The 11,416-nt window shown below is 37.9% G+C and overlaps 2 protein-coding genes across 2 annotated transcripts; both read left to right on the plus strand.

The window, feature by feature from the left end:
* The first annotated feature begins 2,971 nt into the window (after nt 1–2,971).
* LOC134260564 (ankyrin repeat and SOCS box protein 1-like) lies at nt 2,972–6,462 on the plus strand. Its single transcript, XM_062743110.1, has 4 exons — nt 2,972–3,217; nt 3,447–3,667; nt 3,909–4,251; nt 6,108–6,462. Exons 1-4 carry the CDS (start codon nt 3,070–3,072, stop codon nt 6,248–6,250), a joined length of 855 nt encoding a protein of 284 aa, XP_062599094.1. The 5' UTR covers nt 2,972–3,069; the 3' UTR covers nt 6,251–6,462.
* Nucleotides 6,463–7,396: 934 nt separating this feature from the next.
* Nucleotides 7,397–9,054, plus strand: LOC134260565 (E3 ubiquitin-protein ligase TRIM13-like). Its single transcript, XM_062743111.1, has one exon. The coding sequence runs from the start codon at nt 7,405–7,407 to the stop codon at nt 9,007–9,009; it is 1,605 nt and encodes a 534-aa protein (XP_062599095.1). The 5' UTR covers nt 7,397–7,404; the 3' UTR covers nt 9,010–9,054.
* Nucleotides 9,055–11,416: the final 2,362 nt, after the last annotated feature.

The raw sequence follows: 11,416 nt of genomic DNA on the forward strand, positions 1-11,416 counted from the left end.
AACAGGGCATCTGTACTTATCTTGATGTCCTGTATTATACATAACACTAAGAAGCGCCTAGCTGTGACCTATTCCTATAATCGATACAATCGGAACAAAACACGGCAGTGTCCGTCAAGTCGAGAAAAAACGTTTTTTCTCGATCGACTTGACGGAAAAGACCGAGTGTGATGTTCCGATTGATATATAATCGAAAAAGTCAAAAAATAAGATATTGTGAAGGAGGGGATCCCCTTGTGATATAATAGAACAAAAGGGATGTACAGTTCACTTCTTTTTGTTAAATGTAAATCATACTGGAAGTATGTGAATCTTAGTATTCTACACCCTACCCCCCCCCCAAAAAAAAAAGAGAGAGAGAGAGAGGGAGAGTGGCAATATCACATCCGCTTCAGACCTCGCGAAGACTTGGGATGCTTACAGTTGTGAAAATTAAGTTATTTTAATTTAATCTGCATGCTTCTTACAAAAATTGTTTATTATTTCAATGCAATTTGCTGTCATTTTCTCTGTAGGGAACACAGGTTAAACATTTTAACTAATAATATATTAATATTATAGGTATATAACAGAAGTCGCCTAAACAGCATATATCTTTGTATCGAAATTAACAAATAAAATTAAGAAAATCGTAGTTTTGGGGAAGTCATAGTAAGGTATAGTATAAGTCATAGGTAATTTATAGTAAAAGAACACATTATAATCCTTTCAAATTTGTAGAGCGACTCATTAAAACTCATCTAGTTAATTCTATGAAGTTACAGTTACAGAATTTAGATTCTGGTTCATGTGTGGCATTAATTATGTTAGACCTATCTGCAGCTTTTGATGTCATCGACCACTCCATTCTGATAAATCGACTAGAAATTGGTTTTGGCATATCTGGCTCGGCCCTCGCATGGATCAAGTCGTACCTATCAGGAAGGACACATAAAATTGCTATTGGATCTTCTTTTTCCAGGGACTACCATCTTAGATGTGGTGTACCACAAGGATCTGTGTTGGGTCCAAGGTTATATTCCATTTTTTCCAGACCTATTGGTAACATATGTTCCAAAAACAACATACACCATCATTGTTATGCTGATGATACCCAAGCTTATCTGGTCTTTAAACCCAGGAACAACTGGAATAATACCGCTTTGAGACTTGGAACATGCCTGGAAGAAATCAAGCAGTGGATGTGTTCCAACATGCTAAAACTAAACCAGGACAAAACAGAATTTATAGTTTTTACTCCGAAACAACAACTCAAGGAGTCTCCATCTTACCATCTGAACTTTAGTGACACCATCGTGAGAGAGGCGACCAGTGTAAAGAACCTCGGGGTGTGGTTTGATAAGTCTCTTAGCATGCAAATGCAAATTTCCTCGGTGTCTCGTGCATGCTATTACCAGCTTAGGAACATTGGGAGAATACGTCCATTGATTACAGAGGATGCCTGCAAGACCCTGGTCTGTTCTCTTGTGACATCTAGGCTCGACTATGCCAACGCTCTCCTCTATGGCATAAATGCAACCGAAATAGCCAAATTACAAAGAATACAGAACACAGCTGCACGCATTATTACTCGTTCCAGGAAGAGGGAGCACATTACTCCGATCCTTGTTTCCCTTCATTGGCTTCCAATTGACAAACGCATCCAGTACAAAATTCTTATTTATACTTACAAAGCAATCAACAACATAGCACCAAAATACATTGCAGAGCTCATCAACGTATATCAACCTGGTCGTTCCCTTAGATCGGCAAACAAGCTGTCACTGCAAAGACCACACTGCCGAACATCAACCTATGGGAATAGACGTTTTGACGTGGCCGCTGCATCCCTCTGGAACTCTTTACCTCCACATTTGGTTATATGCCCATCTTTGAACACTTTTAAAAAACATCTGAAAACTCATCTTTTTAGGGAAGCATTCCGTTAAATTTTTATTTTTAAGTGTCAAATATAGACTATTTTTATTTATTTATTTATTTATGTTTAAAGATTTCTGACTTTTAATTTTTGGTTATTTTTAATCTTCTGAAATTTCTTATGCTCTATTGTATGCAGTTTTCTCTTTTCGTGTTTTGATATTGTTTAATCATCATTTTGCAAAAATATTTTTAATTTTTAAAATGGTTATCAATACTTAATTTTATTTTCTTATGCTATTCAACAAAATTTTTATTCCTGATGTTGTTTTTATGAATGTATTTTAACTATGATGTACAGCGCTTTAGAGTAATTGTGTTTATTATATAGGGCGCTCTATAAATTTTGTATAATAATAATAATAATAATAATACAATGTATGTCCGCTGTAGGTGAATTTCCATTGCAGAGTTGATTTTTTTTTTTCGAATAACACCCCCCCCCCCTTTTCAATTTGCTGCCGACGCCAAAGTGTTATTTGCTAATTAGCTCAGAAAGAGGGACTGGGATTATTTAATTTTATGTCAGAAAAGGACCTATTTTATTTTTGAAGTGATCAAAGATGAGTTTTTTTATAGTTAGTGTAGGACAGATGATTTATTTTCTTACCTGCCGTAGTTTCAATTTTATGAAAAGCATTAACGGCCTCAGGCAGACATGCAGTTTGGTTCGAGGGTCGACAAATCGCATTTTACCCGAGAACACAATCAATGAATGTTCTGTTATACCTTTTCTTTTAATATTTTTTTGACACATATGCATCTTGTACTGTCTTCTGTGATGTAAAACCTCAGATCCATCACTGTTAAATTAACATCAAAGAATGCAAAAGAGATTAAGTTCTGCCCTTTGTGTGACGTTAGCGGTCCAGCATCTCACTCAGCGGTCAAACATCGATTTTTGTAAGCCAGCTCAAAAAAAAGAAATGTTAGACTTTTTTCGTATATGTTTGCATAGAAACAAATTTCTAAAGGTATAACAAAGTCAGGTAATATGCATTGTTCATTTCTACTCACAAATTAAATCAGAAGTTTAATATTTATCTGTTTTTAGGTACATCATGGTTGTGGTTTAGAAGTTATGACCCTTGTAACATTTTCAGTCAAATGTTTGAAAGAAAATCGTAATTTAGAGAGACTTACTACAAGTAAATGAGCACCGACTTCTGTACCATACCATCAATTGTACAGAGCGCCAGGGATGGCGACATTGAACAGGTGTATGAACTGTTACAGAACGGAGCAGACGTGAATTCCGTCAATTATCTGGGGCAGACGGCCTTACATATGGCGGCAACGGGTATGATTTGATGTGGACGATTGATTAATTAAAGAAAAGTGAAGATTACTTATAATCATTGTATTGTTTAAAATATATACGAAATAAATATTGTTAGACAATTCTTTTTAAATTTGCATAAAATTAAGGTTTGAAATAAAGATAATTTAACAACTGAAAATAAAATGAAATCGGAAGGATCATTGATACTTGTCCGATTTTACAATGATCACCACAATTTGTTTTGAAGCTGGAAATGAAAATCTTGCTGGGGTTCTAATAGAATCGGGCGCAGAGTTAGAGGTCACGGACAGGAAAGGTCAAACTGCACTGCACAAAGCTGTCTTCAATCTCCACATCGGCACAGCGAGTCTCCTGCTAAAGAAAGGCGCGGATCCAGAAGGGAGTCCAAAAAATCTCCACACCCCTCTCCACATTGCAGTCATGCATAAGAATGTGGACCTTTTACAGGTATTGTGTGGACATCTTAGCTAAACAAACGTCATCTGAAACGTCACGTTTAAACTCACCAAGATTTTTTTGTGAAACACTATATACTAAGTACTTGTACAATAAATTTTCATGAAAAGAAAATTAAGGAGAGAGAGAGGGATGGGTGGATGTTTTCTTTTTCAAGCTTATTGAGGGGGAAAAGAGGAATCCTGTTAGCTAAAAAATTCATGTCACATTAATAAATTGTTTACGTTGACAGCTTTTACTGGAATACAATGCGAACACCACCGTGTACTTCAGCAAGGACCGACCCTGCGCAGTGGACTTCCTGCTTTCTACTTCCATAGACAATCGTGTGTGTTTTGACATGATAAAATCTCTGTTACAACATGGCTGCGACATTGACTATAACCATGTGACATGTCAGACAATGACGATGTCGCCTCTTTTTGCTTGTATCTTCTATCTGAAGTCGGCGGCCATATTGGTTATGCTGTACGAGTTTGGCTGTGGGAGGTGGAAGTTTAACTGGAGAGATGACCGCCTGTACGACAGGAGGGAGGACAAGGAGTTCCTGAAGGAATTTGTTCAACAGAAAGCTGGTATGTGAAGGACTTTGTCCGAGAGAAAGCTGGTATGTGAAGGACTTTGTTCGAGAGGAAAGCTGGTATGTGAAGGACTTTGTCTGAGAGAAAAAGCTGGTATATGAAGGACTTTGTTCAAGAAAAAGCTGGTATGTGAATGAATTTGTCTGGGAAAAAGCTGGTATGTGAATGACTTTTGTACAAGAGAAAGATGGTATGTGAATGACTTTTGTACAAGAAAAAGCTGGTATGTGAAGAACTTTGTCCAAGAGAAAGCTGGTATGTGAAGGACATTACAAGAGAAAGCTGGTATGTGAAGGAAGTCCAAGAGAAAGCTGGTTTTTCGAAGGACTTTGTCCAAGAAAAAGCTGGCATGTGGAGGAATTTGTCCAAGAGAAAGCTGTTAAATGAAGGACATTGTCTGAAAGAAATCTTGTATGTGAAGGACTTTGAGGGTAATCTGGTATGCGAAGATATTTGTCCAAGAGAAAGCTGGTATGTTAGAACTCTGTCCAAGAAAAAGCTGGTATGTGAAGGAATTTGTCCAAGATAAAGCTGGTATGTGAAAAACTTTGTGGAAGAGAAAGCTGTTATATGAATGATTTGTCTGAAAGAAATCTGGTATGTGAAGGACTTTGTCTGAGAAAAAGCTGGTATGTGAATGACTTGTCTGAGAGAAAGCTGTAATATGAAGGACATTTTCTAATAGAAAGCTGGTATATGAAGGACTTTGTATGAGAGAAAGCTCTAAGAGTAAGCTGGTATGGGAAGAACTCTAAGAGTAAGCTGGTATGTGAAGGACTCAAAGAATAAGCTGGTATGTGAAGGACTCTTAGATTAGGATGGTATGTGAAAGACTCTAAGAGTAAACTGGTATGTGAAGACTCTAAGAGTAAGCTGGTATGTGAAGACTCTAAGAGTAAGCTGGTATGTGAAGACTCTAAGAGTAAGCTGGTATGTGAAGGACTCTTAGAGTAGGATGGTATGTGAAGGACTCTAAGAGTAAGCTGGTATGTGAAGACTCTAAGAGTATGTGGTATGTAAAGACTCTAAGAGTAAGCTAGTATGTGAAGACTCTAAGAAAAAGCTGGTATGTGAAGACACTAAGAGTAAGCTGGTATGTGAAGACTGTAAGAGTAAGCTGGTATGTAAAGACTCTAAGAGTAAGCTGGTATGTGAAGACTCTAAGAGTAAGCTGGTATGTTAAGACTCTAAGAGTAAGCTGGTATGTAAAGACTCTAAGAGTAAGCTGGTATGTGAAGACTCTAAGAGTAAGCTGGTATGTGAAGGAATCAAAGAGTAAGCTGGTATGTGAAGACTCTAAGAGTATGTGGTATGTAAAGACTCTAAGAGTAAGCTGGTATGTGAAGACTCTAAGAGTAAGCTGGTATGTGAAGAACTCTAAGAGTAAGCTGGTATGTGAAGGAATCAAAGAGTAAGCTTGTATGTGAAGACTCTATGAGTAAGCTGGTATGAACAGCAGCAGAATGAAGGAGTAATGAAAGGAGGAATGGCGAGTGTGGCTTGAAAACCTTGGTAGAAATTTGGGAACGAGTAGTCAAATTAGACATTATAATGCTTAAAAACCAATTGAAATGTTTCCTTAAGGTAACAAATATATCGGTGGCAGATAATTACCCAAGAAGTTAATTTTAATCCTTTCAGTTAAATTTTGGATTTTCAGTCATTGGGGATGATGATCCAGTAATGATAATGGATGCTTAAACAATAATAGAGTATAAGATGTTCTTTAAGCAAGACGACTTGTAGCGTATGACCAGAGACATACCTATGATAGACCTCTAATACATGTCTCTGGTATGACAACATTATTAGTTTTGTATCCATTTGTGAATAAAATCTTTTATTTTCAGCCTCCCCTCGCTCTTTGATGTCTGCTTGCCGAGTGTTCGTGTACCAACGTCTCCAAAAGAAACCCCTCCTTTATGTAAATCGTCTTCCTCTGCCACAAACAATGAAAAACTATCTAGCATTCAATGACGTGGTTTATTTTTGAGGAAATGTATTGCAAAAGCATCTGTGATTCAGAATCCACTGCTAATAGCCATAGTTATAGTTATGGGAGATGTCTTTGGGCTTCCATTATGCAGGAATGTTTTTTGTTTTAGGTGTGATCGTTTTATATTGATTTCGTGTCAGTATGCTGTCTGAAATGTATACTTATATTTATAGATGCATTTAGGCAATAAATATTTCTGCCCAGTTTAATTTTTTTTAGCTCACCTTCACGAGGCCTGAGAGGGATTTTGTAAATTCCCGTTGTTGGCTTCCTCGTGTACTTAACCCTCTAATTGTATTGATTGATTGTATGTTATTTAACGTCTTCTCGAGTCGATGGAAAGCAGCAAAATTTGTCCTGAACTCGGCATTTAGGGCCATTGAGCAAGAAGGGATCTTTTTCGTGTCTGCACCTACTGCGACACGGGACCTCGTTTTATACAGTCTCATCCGAAGGACTGGCCTTGGGGCCATAAAAGTTCTAAAGACGAGCTCACTTTTGATCTCAGTCTCACTTTTTCACTATATATTCCTTAGAGAAAAAGTGAGATGGAAATCAAAAGTGAGCTCATTTAAGTTTTATGTATCCCAGGCCTGGTCTCCACGTGCCACAGAGGGATTCGAACCCGCTCCCGAGTGATCAACTCCTTACTTAGCGATCCTAGAGCAGACGCTCTAAACATTGAGCAACGCGGGCCCCAAAAAACGAGTTATTTTTTTCTCTTCATACAGTTGTTACATATATATGTACCGCAAGCTTTGTGTTTCTTTGTTTTATATTGAAATATTACGTAAAAGTACACGTGGAAGACACGGGAGTGTGTGCTTTGACGCCTGACTTTACGTTCGATAATCTTGTTATTTTCCTATAATATTGTCCACTTCAATGTCAGAGGCAACAAAACAATACAAGGTTGTCAATGCCAAGTCAGTGCAGTGTGGGTACTATACTTTTAATCCTTAAAATCCCTCTTCAAAACATCATATGTGGGTTTAGCTTTAATCTGATGATTAAAAGGAAAAGGAATTAAAAATACTTCGATCAGAATTTAGAACGTATATTTTAACTGTGAAGCGATATTCTACATAGAGGTTGTCGTGTCAGTGAGACAGTGAAAATAAAGTGACGATTGGAATATTTTTTTCATAAAGATGGCCACAAGTCGCCTCGCTCGGAATGTGACTGAGGACTATTTGACCTGTACGATTTGTCTACAGCGCTTCCGAGATCCCAGGACTCTGCCGTGCGAGCACACTTTCTGCCTGGCCTGTCTGGCTAACCACATCGGCGCCTCAGTAGATGACGGAGTATTCGTCTGCCCGGTGGACAAAACAGAAGTCCAGGCCAGCAAAGCAGACGACCCATGGGAGAGCGCGCGAGCTTTCCCGACAGACAGTTTGGCGGAGGCGCTGATCAAAGTGGTGGAGGAGGACACGAGGCGAGTGAACGTAAGCGAGGACGGACAGGATCTGAATTTCTTCTGCTTTGGATGCCAGGTAATGACGAGTGCTGAAAACGCTGTGGAAAATCATCGTCATCCAAATTGTCACTGTGTTAATCTTCAGAAAGCTTATCAACGAGTGATGCCGGTGTTAATCAATTACAATCGAGAACTGGAAAAGGTTTATCTCAAATCCGAGAAAATCAAACGAGTTGTTACGAATGGAAACGGGATTTCTGAAGCGAAACAAGAAGTGTTGGGTGAAATCGGCGAATTCGAAACAAAATTAGACGATTTTTATGCTGGATGCAAAGCAACTCTTGGTGCAATGAAAACAAAGGTAGCAGAACACGAAGTGAAAAGTGACATGTCGATCAATCACGCAGTTCATGATGAAATAGCTAAGAGATACTCCTCTTTCAATCAAAACTTTGACGACGAAAATGTTCCAGAGCTCTTGTCTGTGTACCTTTCAGTCAATAAAAAGCTAAAGGAACTTGAAAAGTTTGAAGATTCTCTGCAAATTAAATCACAGAAGTTTCCATTACATTTTCTTCCAAATAAACAGTTGTTGAACATGTTGAGAAGCAAACAGCAATGTGGAAAGTTGCAAGTTTCCTCGAGTTCACATTTTAGAGGTCAGCAGTCGGCAGACGTTGAAGAGTGCAATTATTATGACGTAGCAGCGACGGACAAGTATATCGTGACGTGTGACGGAGAGACGGGACTCGTTCAGCGCTTCCTGCACGACGGTTCTTATGTCGATTCCATGCGAGTCGACAATATTTGTCGGATGACTGTAGTTACAGACGATGAAATTGCAGCAACCCGTTTATTCAAACGTAAAATTGCCTACATCTCTCTTGGAAAGAAAATGCACATTCGAGATCAAATCAGAACGAAGAAGTCGTACATTGGAATATGTTTGTTGTCAACTGGGGATTTCTGTGTGTCTTTTTATGATGGTGAAGAGCCACCAGGAATAGAAATTATTTCAGACGAGGGGAAGGTCCTCAAAACACTTCTTGGACACAGGAATCCCGCGGGGTCCGTCCCTCTCTTTCTCGTACCGATGTTTCTAACATCGACAGTCAGCGATAACATTGTCGTATGCGACTTCACGGACACTAATCACGTGATCTGCTTCAACGATAATCTGGAACTTCTGTGGTACCAAGGTTTTCCCAGCATGCCCTGTTGCGTGACGTCAGATGATGACGGCATGCTTTACGTGTCTTTTCCCGATTTGAATGAGGTATTGGTTGTGCACGAGGATGATGGGAAAAAGGTTAAGGACTGTGGTGAAGAAAAGTGATGGCGTCCATAGACCGTTTGCTATTACGATCAACGACAGCACACTGGTAATTATCACAGGTGTGAAGACTTATCACTGCACAGCGCACCGGTGGTCTAAGAAGAATTCAAGATCTGTCATATAGGCCTGCCCTTTGTAGAGAGGTTGTGATTGTAAAACTTTATAAAACAACAATGTACAATATTTTAGCCAAATAGCACAATCATGATGAACTTGAAGATTCGCTATCTCAACAATAAACATCCGGGATATATCTCGGTTTATTATACTTGTTTTTTTTTATTTTTTACATTGAGTAGCACAACAATTATACTGTGTATGGGGGCAAAATTTAAATTTTATCACATGATAATTCCAATCTTCATTTTATGTATTGATTTCCTGTGTTTTGATTGGACGAGAACACGATTAAGAAGAAATTTACACATCGATAAAATTTTTCAATCAGAACTACTTTCTTGATAAAGCTTCTAGGTTATCGTATAATCAATGATTGAATGAAAGCAGTTATTTCTGGTCTGTTTTGGCTAAATTATGAATACAAAAAACTTCAAATTTAATTAATTAAAACAAAACTGGCGACAAACTGGATTGCCCAGCTGACGGACGCCATGAAAATGTTTATGTCACTGTCCGATCACCATGCAGTGTGAATTTTAAAAAAAACGCTGTCTCGACGTTCATAATACGAAGAAAATTAGCTCAGTTTGTATCGTTTTGACGGGGAAACGAAACGTACGTACCTCAAACTCTTGCCATATTAGCATCAAATTCATATTTACTTTCTATATTGTTCCGCAATCGTTTAACAAACAAGTGCAAATCGAAGGCGTCGTCGGTCTGCAACTTTCGCTATGAGAGTTGTCGTTCATGTCAACATGGCCATGCATGGTCAAGGACGAACTATTCTGAAGTAAACTCGTAATTACGATATTTGTTGACTTAAGCAATATTCGATGAGTCTGTATAAGTTTCTTTATCGATTGTTTTGACAACTTAAAGATGAACTCTATCGAAATTCTTCTCGATTACGTTCCTTGCGATAAAATGTACGCTGCAGAAATAACAGATTGTATGGAGGCCTCAAAGAGAAATAACTAAATATTTTTTTAAAACTGTGTTTGGATGTGCAAAATTTAAATTTTATCACAGGTTGTTTTATTATACACTGTATAACATTGCATAAAGCCATTGTGCACCTCGTAGTTTATGTTTTGATCTTACACTTTGAGTATCCCAGAGAAGGACGTGCATGGACTTTGCCATTATAATCATATGGGAGGGGAGGGGTATCATTTAGCGAGCTCACTTTTCACTGTGTTCATAGTACTAGTAACTCTAGTTGCACACTGAACTGCTTACGGATTACTCCGATCATTACCAAGGTATAGGGTTCACAGCGGATGTGATGAGTCAAAGGGGAAGTGTTTACTCCTTAATTGGCACCTAATCCCATTTTCTAAAACTATAGTTCTGAGAATTTTTTGGGATTTTTTTTTTTTTTTTTTTTTTTTTTGGACGATTAAAACTTCAGACTCCTGTGGTTCTGAGAACTGGTCTGGCACTGTTTGAGCACTAGCTCCCCGACAGGTAGTTTTTACTATGATGTTTCAGCCACTCGTTAATATAATTCACTTCACCATTTTATCTGTAAGAATTTATGCAACTCAAGTAGGCCGTCTGCAGTGACGAGATCATATTTTATCAAATATTGCAAAAAATATCCGTGCTTCATCAACTTGTTTCTCAATGGCTTGCCTTTTTATAGAAATTGTTCGATCGTATGTAGAGCATGGACTTGCAAACATATCAATTAAATCAGCTGGGAGATATAAACCCTATGTGCAAGTGTTAGTCTTAAGATATTGCTATAAATTTATAGGAACTTCATCAGGTTTTCCATAATTGTGGAATTTTTTGCCGGATTACCAATAACGTCTTTTTCTAGTAAAGTATCCAAACATGAAACGGATGTGTCAAACGCTGTGGTACTTTTAATTTCGAGTTCACTGGGATATATCAAGACGAAATATAAATAGAATTAAGTTATTATTGTTTGATATACACGTATCTGAATGAAGGCCACGCCATGTAACACACACGTGAAATATGAAAGCCTTGGCAATAAAAATTATGACCCAAGGTTAAATTTATTTGAATAGTAGGTAAACTCAACTGTCAAGGTTAAAGGGTCAAAATCGTTCACAACCAAGGTAAGGTCTTGTCACAAGAATATATCTGCAATATAAAAGACTATCCAATCAAAAGGTTAAATTAGGACCAAACTTATTTTTAAAAAATACTTGTAGCTCAAACTTGTTGGTACCCAACATAAGGTCTTTTGTCACAAGCATGCTGAATATGAAAGCTCATTAGCTCCAACCATTCTAACCTTACATGTATATGC

The sequence above is a fragment of the Saccostrea cucullata genome, unplaced genomic scaffold (genome assembly GCF_032062105.1).
Source record: "Saccostrea cucullata isolate Sc308-1 unplaced genomic scaffold, CSIRO_AGI_Scuc_v1 ctg1924, whole genome shotgun sequence".
Lineage (NCBI taxonomy): Eukaryota > Metazoa > Mollusca > Bivalvia > Ostreida > Ostreidae > Saccostrea > Saccostrea cuccullata.